The 19,989-nt window shown below is 33.8% G+C and overlaps 3 protein-coding genes across 5 annotated transcripts; 1 reads left to right on the top strand and 2 right to left on the bottom strand.

Moving 5' to 3' along the window:
- Positions 1-58: 58 nt before the first annotated feature.
- LOC147070354 (EKC/KEOPS complex subunit Tprkb-like) lies at positions 59-8,976 on the bottom strand. 3 transcript variants are annotated; one of them, XM_085949843.1, is made up of 2 exons: positions 8,900-8,976; positions 59-621 (listed from the first exon to the last, which is right to left on the bottom strand). In XM_085949843.1, exon 2 carries the CDS (start codon positions 613-615, stop codon positions 85-87), a length of 531 nt encoding a protein of 176 aa, XP_085805969.1. In that variant the 5' UTR covers positions 616-621; positions 8,900-8,976; the 3' UTR covers positions 59-84. The 3 variants fall into 3 exon arrangements, with proteins under 3 accessions (XP_085805969.1, XP_085805971.1, XP_085805970.1); XM_085949845.1 differs by having other exon boundaries at positions 8,905-8,976; XM_085949844.1 differs by lacking the exon at positions 8,900-8,976 and adding an exon at positions 1,761-1,914.
- Pmm2 (phosphomannomutase) lies at positions 7,397-8,657 on the bottom strand. The gene has a single exon (XM_085949842.1). It carries the CDS (start codon positions 8,655-8,657, stop codon positions 7,848-7,850), a length of 810 nt encoding a protein of 269 aa, XP_085805968.1. The 3' UTR covers positions 7,397-7,847.
- Positions 8,735-19,580, top strand: Sgsh (N-sulfoglucosamine sulfohydrolase). The gene is made up of 10 exons (XM_085949841.1): positions 8,735-8,873; positions 9,101-9,230; positions 10,923-11,059; positions 12,713-12,869; positions 13,330-13,504; positions 13,992-14,055; positions 15,574-15,924; positions 16,724-16,896; positions 17,586-17,715; positions 18,601-19,580. Exons 1-10 carry the CDS (start codon positions 8,771-8,773, stop codon positions 18,762-18,764), a joined length of 1,584 nt encoding a protein of 527 aa, XP_085805967.1. The 5' UTR covers positions 8,735-8,770; the 3' UTR covers positions 18,765-19,580.
- Positions 19,581-19,989: the final 409 nt, after the last annotated feature.

Raw genomic sequence — 19,989 nt, 5'->3', positions numbered from 1 at the left:
TGCATTAGGTCACGATACAATTGGATACATGTACAATATTTAAATAAAAACACTTCAATATGTTTTATGTTTGTAATGTTAACATCAAGAGAAATCTTTTATAGCCAGTTTGCTGACTATTAAATCAGTTAAACTAAATGTATTCTCATGCGATTGTATCTTATATATTTTCTCTATCGAACTTTTATTATTCAATTCATTAAGCTCGTCAATAGAACACTGCTTTCCGTCAATCAGTTTCAGCGCTTCCAGATGGATATCTTCATTACCTTCTTGAATAAACGCCACTAACAAGGTGGTCTCTTTATCATCTATGCCAAAAGTCGTTAAGCTCTGCGTTATATTCTTCGACAGAGACAAATTGAACAATATTTCGGAATAAATTGTTCGAGTTGTCATTGTGTTATTTTTAGATGATAACAAAGCTTTGTTAGCGGCAACCGTCACATGGAATGGATCATTTATCAGGCTGGCTTTCATGACACAGCATTTCAACTCACCGGATACGACTTTCTGTCGAATTTCATCCAGGTTTTTAATGTCTTTGTATAAATACAGGAGAAGTTTTCCACCGGTTTCAGGATCCAAAGGGCACGAATATTCTTTGTCAGCCATTTTTATCTGTAAAGAAAAATGAAATGAATTTAAACATGGTAATGCGGAAGAGATTAGTGCGAAGTTTGCTAAAAATGAATGTGAAATGACTTGTAGCTTGAGCTGTCATACCGGTGCGGTATCGTATCAGTCAAAAAATATTGATGCTTTTAAATATCGGCATCAAATGATGTTTGTTTGCAAGGGATTTTTTCAGGAAAAAATTGCTAAATATCAGTACCTATTGGTAATGAAAGCATCGATTAATTTCTATTCTAATTAATTTAAATGTTAGGTTAGGTTGGTCCATGAGTGTTTTTTTTTCAGCTTTATTTACATATATTTTGGTTCAGTATAGTAAAGGAGGTTTTCTTTAATGGCCTTGTGGATTTTATTTATTATTATGGGCCAGTTCAGTGAGAGTTGTCAAAAAATGCTTTCAGAAAAAAAATATGTACCTAGAACATGAAACTTTTTTGGTAAAAAATTATTTAACTTAACTTAGCTTTATAACGCCTGTACACATGCATGGATTTACTATCAGCAATAGTGCGTATTTTAAACTATCGTGACAATAACTGTTTACACGTAAAAGTGTCTGTCTCTCCAATCTCATTCTTCAAGAGGAAGCGATGTTGTCATTTTATGGTATTATTTGACAGGTAGTGAAAATCGGTTAATCCCAAGATGAGTATAGTTCGTTTTTTTGCCGGCAGGTTCGCCACTATCATTCTACTGCGCAGGCGCAGATTGGAAAGAATCCTTCTGTCGCATTAAAATTCAGAAGTTTCCATACTTTTTTGATTCATGCATGCAAGCTTGCAACCGCAGGATAACACATGTTTACCCATACATTTTCTTGTTATGGCCACGATAATACTTACTGTCAACAGTAAATCCATGCACGTGTAAACGGAGTATTAAGCAATAAAGCTTTCTTAAAGTTTATTTTAGTTAGTAATTATGTCATAATTAATAATCAGTCTAGTAGCGAGAAGTTTACTTGAACGTGGATTTTTTAACAACAGTAAGCAGTTATTATTTACCAACTATACTGTAAGTGTCATTCCATGAATGTACGCAGGCCATCCATTACTTTCGGGTGACAAGGAAGGAATGCAAATAAAACAACTCAATAGAAAATTCTGTTAAGACAGCATTTTTACCTACAGCACCAATCTACTAGAGACTAACTGGCGTATGCATATAACAGCAAACTGCATTCAAGCTATTTAATGTAATTTTGCATGTATAAACCTAAATAGAGACCGTTAAATAGTGACATCACGTTGCTGATGTAATACGCGTCATGCCGTGACTAATATTACCAACTTTTAAATTTTGATTCCCCGATAATTAATTTTAAATTTTGAAATTGTGAATAGGTGTAAAAATGTGCAAACGGTACCATATAAATTTAATAATTATAAATGAATAATTATCATGTACCACTTTAAATAATTTATTTGTTATAATATCATATTTATTTTATACTTCAATGCACAAAAGGATAAAGTATACCCAGTAAACATGTCCATAATATGGCAATACAGCTTCGCGGGCTCATTGAAAATATTAACATATCCATCGACCCTCGATATCTGTATACATTTTTACAATTTTAGCATTTTTACCATCATGAATCCATCTCTAGCCCAACGACGACGGGCAGTTAACTTCAATCAAGACGAACTAAACCTACTGAACGCTTGTTGTGATGAACTCATTTTAGACATATATTAAAGTGACACTGACAGATCGCCGCCATTTTAAGTTTGGTGAGCATTCCTGTACGCATCTTCGTGACGTATGCATTTTTTATAGTTTTCTTATTCGGCCGATAAACCACTAACTGCGTTAAGCGCGGTTCGGAACTATATGAATACGGCTGTAAGAATTTTATAAGGGACGGCATGCTTTTGCAGGTCTGTACTTTTCCTACATAATTCACTGTAAGTAGGGGTCCAATGAGATTCTACAAATCGTCGCTTAAGAAACAACACCGCGGAAGTCAATTTATTAAAATTTTCAGGGGAAACAAAAAACGTCTCAAAAAATTGAAAATTGATACCTTTTAACTTATTTTTTTGTGTTTAGTTAAAAAAAAAACATTTTTTCATTCAAAAAGAATTTTTCCATAAAAGGAACACGGTGTAGGATTTTTTTACCTACCGAATGTTATTCAAAACCGCCAAATGGGGACTTACGCGGTGTTATTTCTTAAAAGACGAAATCCTTTAACTCTCCAACCAAAAAAAATTGGGAATTGGGAGGCCCTGATTAATACAACGCTGCCTGTATAAATAGTGTGGTATTCATTAATTTCCCGCAAGCAACTCTCATAACTATGCCAGATAAAATGTTAATAATAATATGGTACATTTTTATCGGGCACAGCTGGCATTTTTCAAAACAAGTCTATTTTTACTCCAAATTTCATCTGAAAAAACATACCCACAAGAAATAATGTGGTCTGGCTTGGAAGTAATGTGGCATACAAAATAAAAAATTTGCTATCTTTGCGGAATTAAATAAAACACAGAATATACGTAATCATATGTCAAGAGTTATTTATTTGACCTGCAAATATATCACAAATATAATACATATTTACACTAGTAATAAATTATCATAGGAAATAATTCTTATTGATAGATTACATTCTTTTGAAAGAAACATAATGGTTGAATAAATTATACAGATAATAAATGTTAAATTTAAAGCAAACAGACAATATCTTAAACTTAAACTTACTAAGTACTGATAATATTGGACAAAGAAAGATGTTATATTTTTTAATTAATAGTACAAATTTTTGGATGTTTAGCTTATTACATCATCATTTTGTTTATTGTCGCCTTGGTGGTGAATAAATCAATTCCACACGAATTTCGAAAATGGTTTTCTTTTTATAATGAGAAAAACTATATACTTATATAATATTCTTTTCAACACTACATCAGGTCATGAAGCCCAATGATCAGTATAGCAGTAGAAGTGAATCATTCATATGAACACCCACACAGAAAAGGCAAATAAATGTATTGTGACCTCACCGACGATTGAATCCGGAGCCTCCGGATGAGAAGCCAGCACCTTACGCATCTGACTAAGAGAGCTGCCGATATTTATTCAACCAAACGACAAATTATGTTAAGATATTAAATTTTATTGAGGTGAAGGAACATCATCATCTATGACACTACAATCATTGGCCTCCTCTAAAAACTTTTTCCATCCTGGACAATCCAGTTACTTTGGCGGAGTAATTTTAAATCTTCCGTAACGGTATCCAGCCATCTCAATTTCAACCGTTCTCTTACCCTCAGATGTGCAGAGCCCATGGTTTTATTAAAATTGTTCAAGAGCTTGATATAATAGGTGTGTCTTAGAGTATCTATGAATCTTGCAGATGTGGAATAGACCATAACCACCAAAAGCGATGTTATACAAACAACAACATTCAGTGGCGAAGACTGCCTATCAGGCAGAGGTAAATTATTAAAACAAACGTAAGCATTTAGACAGAGACCAAAGTATTAAGTATATTATTTTTATAATATACCTGCAGAATATCAGGTAACATGCAGCAATTTGTTTGCACACATTCCGTTTAACTAAAAACTTTTTAAATCTGGCAAGAAAAATGCTAAATTGGCAACGCTGTTCAAGAGTGTCAAGCCTGACGTGAATTTAGACCATAGACAATACACGTTTTTACCGTGCATGATAATTTTCAATGCTCTATAATGCTTCGACTATTACTGTTAATGCCGAGACTGCATTGCCAGTTTAAAAAAAAAACAAAAAGTGACATAACATGTTCTTCACCTGTATCTTTCATAATTATGGTACTGGGCATAAAATAACATATTATTAGTGCCTGAAGTGACTGAAAAAAATGGTTCAATACGCATCCCCTGAAAACACTTTCTTATTATTAAAGTCAGTGGAATATAAATTTACTTGTGTTTGGTGTTTTCTACAAAGTAGAGTAAATTAAAGCAAATAATTAATTATAGTGCATGTTAACGAATTCTCTTATATAAATTATTATTAGACGTAAAATAAACGTTTGTCATCAAGTCTTCATCACTGACAACGTTGCAGACAATGATTATTATCGTAAATTAAATATCAAATCGTTTTTCTTAATTGGATTGTCTATAACCAACACCACATTTTTTCCTTCCACCTTCAAATTTAATGGGATTAGCAAACCTTGAAATCAAACAATAACACAGGCTTAACAAATTATTTCAATTGTATTTATTAATACCTGCTGTCTAGTCTGGATGTTTTCAATAATTCTTAGTTTCAATTCAGAAAAAGTAATTCGATACCTACTCGATTATATAATTAAATTTGTATTATATTCTATAAAAGAGCATCAAAGAGAACATCAGATAATAATAAAAATGAATTAAAGAATTAGGTACATAATAATAAATCTGATAGCTTTCATGAATATTTACTAAAATATGATACAAACAATATGAAATAAAAAGAACACTATAAGTATAATATTAGAACAATGGCGAAGGGTGGAGGTAGGCTGTTAAGATGCGACATAAATAGTGCACACTGAACTTTGTCAGTCATATGTATTTGTTTTCATTGAATTAAAACTAGAGTTTGTTGAAGTTGTTGGTTGGATTTTAAAATTCAATTAAACCCTGCGAAACCAAGCCGTAATAGATAATAGTCAAAGAATACTGGTCTACCTATAAAATATCTAAAATTATGGCATTAAATCATACATAATTTCGTCACTGTTCTGGCAGAAGATACTAATTCGAAAAAATGACATATTGAGTTAGTTATACCAAAATGTTCCTTATTTACTTTACTTTTACTTAGTTTACTTTACCGTCTGGAAACCTTCTTAATAAATAAACAGTCTTTATTTTAAAGTCATCCTTTTTATGATTACATAATAAACTCACATGATAGACCATTTCAAACATTTTAACAACTTCAAAGTCAAATTACTCAAAACTAGTATTCTTCAGTTAGTGTGTTCTGCCAGAACAGAGACGATTTATAGATATAAAATATTTTTTATCTATTATGATTTGGTTAGGTAGGGCTTAATAAATTTTAATAAACTAACCAACAACATGTGTACTTAATTCAACGTAAACAAATAAATATTAATGAAAAAGTATGCACAATTTTGTCTGATCACCCAAAGCGTATCAAAACTATTATGGTTTAGTATAGGCAGGAATTAATTGATTTTTAAAAACTAACCAACACTATCTGTAAATTGTAGTCTTAGTTCAATAAAAACAAATAGGTACTTATGACTTGACAAAGTTTAATATCCATTATTTATGTTGGATCTTAATAGCCTACCTCTACCCTTTGCCACTATTATATCGTCACTGTTCTGGCAGAAAACACTAATTCGAAAAAATTACATATTGAGTTAGTACCAAAATGTTCCTTATTTCAAACTTTACCGTCTGGAAACCTTCTTAATAAATAAACAGTATTTATTTTAAAGTCATCCTTTTTACGATTACTTAATAAACTCACATGATAGACCATTATTTCAAACATTTTAACAACTTCAAAGTCAAATTACTCAAAACTAGTATTCTCCAGTTAGTGTGTTCTGCCAGAACAGAGACGATATTATACTTATAGCGTTCTTTTTATTACATATTGTTTTTAACAATTTTTTTCTTCGCCACTGATATATAAAATATGCACAATCCACCCGTATTAATAATTAATATATGGAAATGGGACGACTAGAAACATTTAATTTATCTGTAGTCCGCCCAGATGTCCGTTGTCCAGTTATCCTGGCATCCAGACAGTGATGCCGCATCATCATAAACCCTTAATACATTACTTTTCATTTATCCAAATAAATACTTAGTATTTGGTGCCGTGTTTACTGAATAAGACTGTTTTAGAGCATCCCAAGCTTCGATCTACTAGATGTAAGAATTAATTGAGGTACTGCGGATTGAACTAGTACAAATGCACCGGTGACCAATTGAGTAAATCGACTTCAAAGTTAAATATACAATTGTAAACTCTACTAAATGTTTATTACATTCTGCAAATGAGTTCTCGTTTATAACATAGTGATCCTGTAATTGTAAGACCAGCGCTCGAAAAGTTTACGAACCGGAGCGCAGTTCCGAGACAGTTTTCTGAATATATTTACACAGTTATCAAATTTTATGTGGATTTCATAAAAACAAGTGTGTTAGATTTTCTATTATATGGCATATCTAGCTCAGACGGTCAAATTATTTTTTCCACGAGACGGAGCGATAATTTTACCGATTTGACGAACAGGAATGGCGCTCCGGTGCGTTCCGGTCCATTTCGAGCCCTGTGTAATACTATTTGTTTTATTCAATGAATAATTCACAAGATTTAAGAATGTAACATTCTAATTATTGAACATACATAATTTTGAAAACACTTCTGAGAAAATATATTATAACCAACAGAAAAAATCTTTTTGAAAAAAGTAAGACGCCCCCGCAGGAATCCAGCCTGCATCTCTCGGATATTGCGCAATATACAAACAAAAAATCTTGGAGTGATGTCAGTTATTAATTAAAGTAATACCTACTTTGATTTAAAATACAAAAGCCGATCGCCAAATAGTAGCTCAATTTGGAAAGCGCTTCAGTGAGTATTAAAAGGTCAATAGTTAAAATTTGTCCTAATTAAGAACGACTCCTTTAGCATAGTGAACTATGTACGTGGGCGCGATACCTGAGAGATGCAGGTTCGATGTTTTCCCTGCGGGGTTTCTTACTTTTTTCAAAAAGATTTTTCGGTTCTATACGTTTATCCAGGATACAGTGGCAAACACATTTTGAAAAGAGCCGATATACTTGATTATTTGTTAGTTTGGGTTATCCGCTGTATCCAGGATAACTGACTTGTACCGATTTTTCTATTGGTTATAATATATTTTCTCAGAAGGGCTTTCAAAATTATGTAAGTAATAAGTGTAAGTGTTAGTAATACTATTCCATGAAAAAATTATTGATATTTCTTTGTTTTTAATTTTGATATGGTAAGTCAAAATATTCAAATTATATACCGATATTGGGAATATAATGCTAAAGTATATCTTTTTATACAACGCAGTTACATGTTTAACGCATAAATAGGTATGCGGTGATGTGAAAACTGCAACTAACTCACTTTTAATTAATAGTCACATGTACTAGTTGAATTCTCAGCAACTCAATCTATTCATGATCTGCGTAAAATTAAGCTAAGTTAAATAGAGCCTTCAGTTGTTTTTTGGTATCATCTGGAGAAGTGACCGTGTGTCCGATAGTTCTCGAATCTTCAAATATCTCATGATCGTTTCCACCCGGGCTAGTTTTATCGCCGAAGAAATGTATCTCTTCGAAGCTACACCCGTCGGTGACGTACTGCAGACAGAAAGTTTTATCCCATCCTATCGGAAAGACGTCGATGCTGATTTGACCTCCTAATGCGAATTGTAAGCCAGAGTCGGGAAACGATTTCTTCATTGCCGCGATAAAGTTCTCCCTGACTTTGTGCTTAATGTCGAACTCGGAGAATTGGTCCCGTTCTTCTTGGGTGCACGATCTGCCGACGGGGCAGATGTTAAGCATTCCAGTTCGGAATTCGACGAATGTTCCCCGCTTCGCCGGTAATGTCACCTTTGATAAATAGCCCAGACAGAAGTTTATGAATTTCTGCATCATTTCTTCGCCTATGTGCTTCACCATGCTCTGTTTTCCGAGTAGTTTACCGTGCTTGTATTGCACTAATCCATTTTCACTGAAGACATAATCGAATCTATCAATAACATCGTCTCCTTTCATCTGTCTCGATATTTTAGTGAAATCTGAACCGCCTACAATTCCAATATGGGCTAGCGGTCTAATCTCTTCTTGAATAAACTTATCTAAATCATTTGTGATGATTTGCATGGGCTTGGTCAACGTTCCGTCGACGTCGAACAGAACTATAATTTTTTCGCGCGTCAACATTTTGAATGGTGATTTACTGTAGCACTTGACACCGGCAAGAGCGGAGCGTAACATACACTTTTGTTTTATAAGTTTTTCAACCGAAACGCTGACAACCGGTCGTATAAATCAAACTGACCGGTCCCTTTCACCTCTGTAAAAATTGTCAGTTTTGTCGAGCTGTCAAAATGAGGCGGTCCGCGCTAACGTCGCTTTATCTACTGCTTCTATCGATAATTACGGTTGATAAAGTAAACTCGCAAACCCGTAAAAACGTGTTGCTTATGATATGTAAGTAAAGTATGATTAAAAATTACCTTACTGGACGATTAGACGTGTTTGTAAATGTAAATACGTATCCGGGTACCGGGTATCACAATCTGCCATCCGTCAGCCAATTTAATTACTAAAACTTCCTGTTTTACCGACGCAGAATATTATTTAAAATTCGAATAAGTTTCCAAGAAGAAAATTAATGTCAAAATAGATGTCATAATTTTATTTTGTTTATTTTGTAGCTGATGATGGTGGATTCGAGATCGGCGCGTATAGAAATAAAATTTGTCAAACTCCCAACATCGATTCTCTGGCAAAAGAAAGTTTGATTTTTAATAATGCTTTCACTTCTGCAAGCAGTTGTTCCCCAAGGTAAATAAAAATGTTTTTTTTTTTGTTAATAAATTTATGGCAAACTGCAATATTAATGGCTTAGATTCATTAGAATTCAATTAAGTAAATGTTTCTTTATAATATTATTCTGAAAAAATCAATCCTATTCTAGGTATTAAGTACTAATAATAGTGGTGACCATTATAATTTGGTTTCAACTGATATTGAGGAAAAAATTAATCTTGATCGCAAAGGTGTTGAGAAAACTTTCGGTAAATGTGCCGCAGAGGTGGCCATGAGATTTTACAACTTTCTTTTTAGACCAAACCTAACCTAACCATTCTAACCTACTCCAACCTAATATAATCTTAGTTTGTAATAATGGTGCATCAAAATGTATGAAAATTTCAAATGTTCAATTACTTTATTAAATTATTAGCTGATGCGCCAACAGAAAAGGGTATTTATTATAATTGTCTACATGGAATAAAATGTTTTCATAAAAAAACAATTATAGAAGCTCATGGCTGCCTCTGCCTCACAATTGCCTTCTTTCTCTTGAGAGAAGAGAATCTCTTTGCTAAATTCTATTAAATGTTTCTTTAAATTATTCTAAAAAAAACAATTCTAGGTATACTAAAAATAGTGGTGACAATTATAATTGGTTTCAACTTTGATATTAAGGACAAAATTAATGTAGGTAGTGCTACCTCGTACATTCCATTTTTACTTCTTCTACATACTTACTTCTTTTTTGTTATTTCTTAACTCGCCGGGAGTAGGGAAGGGTTCACAATAAATAACTCAGCGTAAGTTAACTGTTATATTATTCACTAAGTCTCTTACAGTCACATATTACAATAACTTAATTTAAATATAATAGCTTTATCTTATAACATTATCTTTAATCCCATCTTAAACATTTGCTTGCATCCTTAGACGTCATCTCACTCGAAATGAATTTCTCCTACACTATTTTTTTTGATTTCATTTCTCCTGTTTGCTTCCTGTCCTTGGAGAGCCGACAGGTTGTCCGACACATCGTACGAGGTCTCTCATCCAATACGGATCGACCTGTATATATCACGCCACGTCTCTAACCCTTTAAAGTCGACTGACAATTAATACTACTTATTTAATATTATTATAATTATTAGCGTTGGACTATAAAGCCGTGGGTCCCAGGTTCGAATCCTGGGTCTGGCAAGTACACATATTGTTTTTCAATTGGTGTGTGTCAGGGTATGGACCTAATAGGTTGAGCAAGTGGCTGACATCCATTTCTCGTAAAAAACAAAATCTGTCAATACAAACCTCCACTCCGTGGAGGCCCATATGATCCTATCAGGATCGGACATGGTCGGATAATTACTTAGTAAATATTTTCATTATATTTGAATGGTAGCTAGGAGGAGGGTTACTTACTTATTCAAGACCAGCTGACTAATATACTGGAGGGCGATGATCCGGTCTTTTCGTACCCTAGAGGGGCCGTTTGCTGAAGGCAGACAGTTCTGTCGGTATTAGTAGCTGATGTTGAAGAAAAATTTCTTCTGAACACCAATTTACCACCAAATAATTTTATTAGGTATTGTTTACTTACCACAACCGATATGCAAAGATATCGATTACCTACCGAATAAAACCCTCCTCAAGTCAAAATCAATCGTAAAATAACTATATTATAATACTTATAATGTGAAAGTCTTGATATTAAGCGTTTTATTCTAGTCGTTCTTCTATTTTAACGGGGACTCCGAGCCATCAAAATGGAATGTATGGACTTCATCAAGGTGTTCACCACTTTAACTCGTTTGATAAAATCAACAGCATCACCACAACGCTTCATAAAAATGGAATCAAAACAGGTTCAATAATATTCTTATCAGTTTTGTTATTTACTTACCGTTAAATTGTATGATATGGGAAGTACATAATCTGTAAGCTGTGTATAATAATATGTTGATTGTTTCAATATTATTAGTACATCCCTACACATTGATTTATTATAAATGCAATAGGTATGTAATGTACCTATAATAGTTGTCATAGCTACTATCGATCCTCTGCTGGGTGAAGGCATTTTCTTGATGTCTCCACTCTTCTTGATCTTAGTTTTTCATTACGATGTACTTCTGCTGAACTTGATTATCTCATCGATCCAGTTATCTCTTGACTGCTCTTTAGGTCATTTAATAACAACTGGATGATGTGGTTTGTCTATGGTTGAATACATCTTCAAGCAATGTGGCCTGTTTATTCTCACTTCAATGTTTTTACGCATTGTATTAGATCCAATTTTTTTGTTTCTTATTCATTTTTTCCTTTTTCGATCTCTGTACGATACGCACAACATGCAACTCTTCATACCGTGTCTTGTATATTGTACCCAGACACAGTTATAAAAGAACACTTTCACTATGTTGAATAATATAATATAATATTTAGTATTATGTAGGTCAGTGGTTTCCAAACTTTATGTTAATATGCCTGCCTTTTAAAAAAAATCTAATCTTTGAGGCCAGGTTCTTTGATGGGCCCACCTACCTATCGCTGAGGTTAAGGGCAGTGTGGTGCTCTAATGTAGTGTTTCCTAAATTATATACGGGGGTTATCATTTAAGTATAATCCACCATCATATAATATTATGTATCATTGCAATACACAACCACATATCTAAAATATTTAAGAGCCCTGAAATAAATCAGCGCCGCAGGTGACTTTTTTTTACTATTAATAAAATAACGTGAAAAGTGCATTAGCAAACTAACCAAGAACTCAGTAAATAGATTTTTGTTTGCCTCAATATACCTGGCGCAGAAACCATTTAAAAGTGGAAACATGGCGAACTTATTTTTTTTTTGTAATTTTGATTTCCAAAGCTCCAATTTTTTATGAATGCCTTCACTTTGTCTTTTTAAATCAGTGAATTCATTAGTAGTCCTAGCATTGATTTATCCACTCATTTTTTTTTTAATTTCAACCAAATACACAAGTTTAACAACAAAATTATCGTTCCTAAACAAATTTCAACATTATGATTTGACCCTTTTATTTCATTTTTACACGAGATAGCCAGCGCTCTTCACAATAATATAGAAGTGATGTAGCTATTATAAAATTAGTCTCCATATTTTCAGACAAGTTTGCAAACAACTGTTTTTTATGTAGTTTATAACTAGCGGCTGTTCTATAAAATATGCATTTGCAAACTGCAAACCTGTGGCTACATTAATTGTGTTAAACTTTTCGCGCCTCTCTTTGCAACACTCCGCGCCTCCCCAGTTTGGAAATCGCTGATGTAGGTACTTGTATAGTTAAACATAAATTTCTTTTGATGCAAGTACCTAACACAATCTAAATAAATACCACATAATTTTTAGAAGTGCAGGTAACTAAACTGATAAAGCAGAATGGCCGAAATTCGATGGATGCGGATTTAAGTCCCGCCCTGCACCATATTTTTTCAAGATTGTTTCTAACAGGTATGTCTCCAAATTAAAATGAATTATTGTTTACAGGAATCATTGGCAAGAAACATGTTGGTCCGTCCGACGTCTATCCATTTGACTATGCCCAGACCGAAGAAAATAATCACATTAATCAAGTCGGCAGAAATATCACCAACATGAAATTACTCACGAGGGAATTTTTGAATCAAGCAAACAATGAATCAAAGTGAGTCAATGAAAATTTTTAGCAGAGAAACAGAACTGAGAACCGGATCAGAACTGAACCCAGGAACGCCAAATCAAATATTCTAATATCATGTTGCATTTGTGGGCCTAGTGAACCCTCGAAGAAATAGTGAAATGACTTTTCTCATATTTTTTATGACTGCAGCCATTTTATTTTTACCTTTGACCCTTCATATGGATGCCTATGCATATTTTATGAAACTTTTTCAAGATGTTATAAAATCAAGCGGGATATGAATTTAAAAAATTGACAGCCATGTTTTGTCAAATCAATTCCTGATCATACTAATGCATCAGTTCATATTCTTTACCGATTGATTATGTTGATCACTATATAATATTGTGTCCAATTTCATTATAAAAATACAGGCTAACATTCCTACAATCTTCCAAATTAAATAAACTTTCAAAGAAAATAAAATATTCAAATATTATTTCAGGCCGTTCTTCCTGTACATCGGTTTCCACGATCCTCATCGGTGCGGTCACACAAACCCTGAATTTGGTCCGTTCTGTGAACGGTACGGATCGGGCGAAGAAGGCATGGGTCACATTCCCGACTGGCAACCCTGGTATTATCAGTGGGAACAGGTTCAACTGCCGTACAATGTGCAGGTACGTACAATTACAAATTTTAAATTGAGAGTGTTAATAAGTACTTTTACCATTGTAACAATACATCGGTAAGACGTGTGAACCGATGTGTTATTGTAATCGTGATTAATTAACCAAAGTAGAGCCAGTTTGATTTTTGTTTGCAATTTTCTTCAGCGAAATGGACAAGACATTAATGCTTTTGTTTTCTATCTTATAATGAGGATGATTAGTTGTTCTTCAACCGTTTTAGCAAGCATCCGATTCAAAAATGTATTTCCCAATGCTTGTTTTTGGGTCAAAGAAGCGTGTTGTAATCACGAGCCCCTTTCAATTAGTTAAAATCAATTCCATTATAAATGTGCTTTGTCGATTGTGTAAATTAGCATTAAAATAAATGTGTTTGGTTGGATCCGACCACTCCATTTTGTATAAACGAAATCATGATGAGTTTTCTGCCGTTCACCGTAAAGTGCAACAATACATAATGATTTTTGTTGTTATTCAGGATACAGAAGCAGCGAGGAGAGACATTGCTGCACAATACACTACAATGTCTAGATTAGACCAAGGTTTGATCATTTTTCTTGTCGTTTTAATACAACTGTTTCTTTATAAAATAACAAAACAATGAGTTCACAGAGAAATATAGCAATATGAATCAAAGTGATGATACTGAAACAGTGCTTCTACTCGGAAAAACCAGTATTTAAATAAGATAAAATCGCTCGAGCTAGTGTCTGAAGTAAACATGCCAAAGGAATAGATCACTTCTGGTGTGTATCGCATTTAACAACTAGATAAACACACTTAGCACTAAAAACGAATCTCAATAGTGTAAGGGTCTTAAAATAGATATCTTGAGAGACATGTAAGTCAGAAGCTGCTTTTCAAACAGTCATACACTAGATTTTATGCGTATGCAACATGACTGATTCAGATGTCATAACTAAAGACTATGTTTCCATTCAGCTAACGTCTTTCGTGAACGCTTTGAAGATTGGAATGAGTCATAGGGTACTTTGTGAACGCTGTCAAGACAGAAATTAGCAGAGTGCTCTCCATGAACGCGTTTGATGAGAAATTTTGTTTTTCACGAATCAATAATAACGAGACATGAAATGTAATTGATGCCAAGACTTATGTTCAAATTTAAGTGACTCATTTCCCACGACATTATATTCCATGCTTTCTGAACCATACATAATCACAGTGAAGTTTATTCTTAGGATTAAATAAGTACAAACGATATTCAATTAAAAAGATGAGTTAAAGAGCAATTTTCACATCTCCACATATCTATGTTTACTATGTATTTCTTTTATTCAACAAATAATTCACAAGATTTAAGAATGTACCATTCTAATTATTGAACATACATAATTTTGAAAAACGCTTTCTGAGAAAATATATTATAACCAATAGAAAATTTTTTTTGAAAAAAGAATCGAACCCTGCCAGGAGCAAGTTCAAGTAAGTTACATCATAAAAAATATTGGAGAAATCCACGACGTCGGTTAGTAATTGAAGTAATAGGTATCTACTTTTATTTAATAAATAAAAATCGATTGCCAAAGTACCTTGATTTAGAAGAGCGCTGATGAGTGGATATTAACAGTGGCCAATAGTTAAAATTTGTCGCAATAAGTATGTCACTGCGTAGCATAGAGGTAACGCGCAGATGGGGCGTAAACCCGGGAGATGCAGGGTTCGATCCCTGCCGGGGTGGCTTACTTTTTTCAAAAATATTTTTTCTATTGGATATAATATATTTTCTCAGAAAGTGTTTTTCAAAATTATGTATGTACATATCTATGTATTTAGGTGTGAAACAAGATTCAAAGATATAACTGCTTTGTATGAAGAGATAATATAAGCATTTTACTCCCTACGCTGGAGTATATCCTATGAAGATGCTGTATGAAATGTCGTTAGTATCTTCATAGTAACCATATATTGTGATCTGAATGTTTTGGCTTGACTTATCCTTTTTCAAACACTAAAAACATTAATAAACATAACAAGATATCAATAGGTGTTTATCCAATGAATAGTAATAAAGAATTTCTGTATAATTTTATGTTTTTTAGGTGTTGGATTAATTCTGAAAGAACTCGAACAATCCGGTCATAAGGAAGACACGCTTGTAATCTTCACGTCTGACAACGGAATACCTTTCCCAGCAGGAAGAACCAACCTTTATGACTCGGGGATGCGTGAGCCCATGTTCATATCTTCGCCGGTCCACAAGAAACGAAGGTATCAAGTGACATATGCGCTGACGAGCTTGCTCGATATCGTCCCGACGGTCATGGATTGGTACGATTTGAAAAGCGGAAACAGATTCGAGGAAGACTTTGACAATAATACCATTTCAAAGATGGTTGACAAGAAAGAAACAGTACTCACTGGGAAGAGTTTGATTCCATTGTTGGAAAAAGGTAATTAAAGAGAGTCTTAAGGCCCACCCGCATTGAAGTGCATGTTACGGTGCTTGTCGCCTGCTGTCACGGGCTGCCACTACGGGAAAAAAAGTGTGTGATGTCGTTGTTCTTGGTGTTTAAAATCTTATCAGACTGATGCTCCTATCCCGTAGCACATTTTGAACCTTTAAACAAACATTGTCAGTTGGCAAAATCTGCCGTAATCATTAAAACAAGAATGAGCGCACTTCACGTTGAACTTCACTTCATCGGCACTTGCATGATTCAAGGAACGACAATTGAACATTTTTATCATATTCCACATGCCAACACTTTCGTATGTCATGTCAAACTGTCAAATTGACGTTCTTTTTTATTTTTAGCAGTTGGCATTATGTATTTTCTATGAGAATGTTGTCTATTATCTATGATCTGCAGGCTGTGTTCTATTATCTATGAATGTCATGCCGCATGTATTTAAACGTACGCACACGTAGAAATTCGCATGAATATTAATAATAATTCAAATTACTAATACATTATAGTAAGCACTCTTCATCAGTGTCATTATTCAGTGAATTTACGAGATGGTGCACATTCAAAATATTCTGCAAAATGACGAAACCATAGACATTTTTATCGCCGATGGGCCCAACAGCTGGTTGAACCGACTTAAGCATCTCTTCCCTCTCGGAGCACTTTCTCGGATGTGGTTTGCATCCTGTAGTTCTCTGACACATGGAAATGTTGATACAGCAATTTTCTTTATATTCTGAAATTATTAATTATCATTAACTTTAGTTTTATATTTATTTAGAGCCACCATTGGATCCAGAAGCGGCCATATTTGCATCGCAAACCCACCATGAAGTGACAATGTACTACCCGATGAGAGCGGTTCGAACCAATCGCTATAAACTTATCCACAACCTCAATTATCTTATGCCATTCCCCATCGATCAAGACTTCTATGACTCTCCCACATTTGAAGTGAGTATCTAAGGCTCTACACTTTCATATAATTAAATAAAATCTTTTAATAATGTTTATTAGATAAAGGTGCTTTTAAACGATCAGTTTTGCTATCCAAACAGTCTCCGTTAAACTGACGTTTAAATGTAAAACTGAAGCGCCCGACTAAAACCAAAACGGAGACGAGACAGGATGGATTTTCTATCAGTTATCGTAAGTATCCGTTTTTAGAGTTGCCAGTTAAATTGACGTATTAATTAGTATGTTGCCGTATTTTTAATACCAGTTTTCTAATTTGGATTGAAATATTGTAATTTCTTTAAACATAGCTACTGAATTACACCAACCAATATTATGTTTAGAAAGTAATTATAAAAATAATAGTCATTTTTAATGGATAAAAAATACGTAAATAAATATACACCGCCGATTCCGAACTGAGCTGGCAACTGAAACCTCGACTGAACGGCCAACTGATCATCTAAATACACGGCCGTTTCAAAACTGAACCAACCAAAACGGAAACCTCGACTGAACGGATAACAGAACTGACGTTTAAAGGGACCTTTAAATATTAAATAATAATGTATGCAAGGTGGCCTTAATTTAGTGAGGACTGCTGTTTATGTAATCTGTCAAAACTTGTTCCCAAAAATGTCTAGTTTACAATATTGCCACTTATAATTTTTATCATTATTATTTTGTAGGACATTCTCAATAGAACGAGAACAAACACACCACTTCCATGGTATAAAACATTGAAAGAATATTACTACAGACCGCAATGGGAGCTTTTTGATCTGAAGATGGACCCTACCGAATCGTTAAATCTAGCAGGTATTGTTTCTATAAATTCTTTTCTCCCCATTATCTGTGTGACATAATTTAACCACCCCATTACGAGATATTCTATATATATTATAAGGAGAATAATATTATAAAATGGGAAATTTTCTTATCTGACTCTACCTCTATGTTTTTGTTTATCTCCACAAAATTCAGAGCGTTGGAGCAGAGCTCGGCGCAGGAACACGGACCAATGGAGCAGTGGGGTTTTACTCAGAGCAGGAGCACCGAAAATTTGTAGTGCTCCACTGCTCCAGATGTTTTTTTTATTATTAAATTTTCGCACTAACATCCAGTAAAAATATTATATTTGACACTTTGCAACACTGGAATTATTTGAAATACAGCAAAACTGTTGAGTGATAAATAACCTCATTTTTTTTAACAGAAGAAGCAGATAATTAAAGACGATTTGCTGCCGGAAATTTTGTTCAATGGAATTAATAATGAAAAGGACGAATAATAAACTTTATTTCAAAACTACTTATTTTTTAACATTTGTAGACATATAATACCTATTAAAACTTTCTACCCAGAGCGGGGCAGACCCTGGAGCGGAAGTGGAACAAGTATTAGGTCCCGGGGCGGAGCAACTAAAAAAAGGATCCGCTCCAACCCTCTGACAAAATCAAAAGACAGATTATATTTTAGTTGAACATATTTTCAGACATAATATAATATGTAGTATTAATTTTATTTCTTCTAGTTCGATTATGGAGAGCAAATGTAATTATTATCGTTCAAGTTGCTATTCTTGACACTTACATCAACCCTACTGCATTGTTTTCTCTTGCTCGGCGCCTCTCCAACTATGTCTTATTTTTTGTCAAAAGTCAAACTTCACACTAATGTACACAATGGTTTCCAATATTTCAGATAAGCCATCGATGTCAGAACTCCTCGGAAAGATGAAAGCCAAACTGCTCAAGTGGCAGAAGGAGACCGCTGACCCATGGATGTGCGCTCCAGATGCTGTCCTACAAAACGTAGGCAGCTATAAGGACGATCCTCAATGCATGCCCTTGGAAAACGGATTGTAGGGGTCACCATATTGCAATGTGCCTAATTGGTTAACTATACTATTCCATTATTTTAGCGGTAAGTAAGTTAGGTTAATTAGGTAAGTAAGGTTATTAAATTAAGAATGGAAATTATATCACAGCTGTACAATTTGATTTTTTTTCATCCTTTTGTCTTCGGTTTACTTCGAAAATATCAACATGAAGTGGTTCCGTTTAAACCACTTCACAAATTTCATTGATCTCAAACTCAATAAAGGAATTTTCCCAAAATATCTCTCTCTTCTTGGTCGTTCCCTCATGGCTGAGAATCATGACCACCTTTGAATTGTGTCACCTTTTTTTTCCAAAATTCAACTTCATAATTTAAAAATATACTATCTCTTATCGTCATCATCACCACTGCTGGATGAAGGCCTGTCCAAGTTGATTCCACTTCTCTCAGTCCTGTGCGTTCCACTACCACGTAGTTCCACAGAACTTAATCATTTCATCGATCCAGGGGCCTCTAGGTCTACCTTGCGGACGTTTTGTATCTCTTGGGTACCACTGGATTTTTATTTTAATTTAGACCATTATTTACAAGGTTTACAAGATCAATGACATTTTAGTATTAGACTTATATTGGCTATTTCCTGTTTCATGCCATATGTGTATTTTTACCGAAGTCAAGATGACAATCGTCCAGTTGTCCTGATGCCCAGATGGCGGCACCAAATCATTCCAGACCTGAAATTCTACCATGTATAATGTAATTAAGTATATTGAAATTTCATTATCAATACAAAATTGTTTTACCTACTACCTATTGTGTAATATGCAAATGTAATAACGCAGAACAAAAAAAAAATATTGACTCCTGTAATGGCAATCAGTAATAATTGTTGAGGGTTGATTTAAAATTTTCATTTATTAATGGCACTTAATGTAACAAAACATAATAAGAATTATAATAACGTAACAAATAATCGTGTTAGTGATTTCACAATGTTTTAAATACTTTTTTTTTATAATAATTGACAATACATTATTATTGAAATTTCAAAGATTTTTGACAATGGAATACTGTTAGGTAGGTAGGTAGTGGTTCAAACTATAAATTGAAAAATTCACCAATAAAAAACAATTCACACTTCGTAATACATATCGATAAACATAAAACATTTTCAATGGTTTTAGATTCTTACATTTAAATAGTTGTAAAAACATTTATACTATGTAGTAAGTTGCTATTATTTCATTCCAT

Source organism: Rhyacophila brunnea, unplaced genomic scaffold (genome assembly GCF_057557595.1).
Source record: "Rhyacophila brunnea isolate RB1 unplaced genomic scaffold, BYU_Rbru_1.0 scaffold_22, whole genome shotgun sequence".
In the NCBI taxonomy this organism is placed as follows: Eukaryota; Metazoa; Arthropoda; class Insecta; order Trichoptera; family Rhyacophilidae; genus Rhyacophila; species Rhyacophila brunnea.
The sequence above is the reverse complement of the archived record's forward strand: the minus strand, read 5'-3'. Positions and strand labels throughout refer to the sequence as shown.

What these genes read in the sequence shown, in the direction of transcription:
- Sgsh (XM_085949841.1), top strand. Translation starts at nt 8,771, where the DNA reads ATGAGGCGGTCCGCGCTAACGTCGCTTTATCTACTGCTTCTATCGATA. An exon ending in TAAAAATGGAATCAAAACAG is followed by an intron (nt 11,060 to 12,712) that starts GTTCAATAATAT and finishes TATTGTTTACAG; the next exon opens with GAATCATTGGCAAGAAACAT. An exon ending in CGAATCGTTAAATCTAGCAG is followed by an intron (nt 17,716 to 18,600) that starts GTATTGTTTCTA and finishes CCAATATTTCAG; the next exon opens with ATAAGCCATCGATGTCAGAA.
- LOC147070354 (XM_085949843.1), bottom strand. Translation starts at nt 615, where the DNA reads ATGGCTGACAAAGAATATTCGTGCCCTTTGGATCCTGAAACCGGTGGA.
- Pmm2 (XM_085949842.1), bottom strand. Translation starts at nt 8,657, where the DNA reads ATGTTACGCTCCGCTCTTGCCGGTGTCAAGTGCTACAGTAAATCACCA.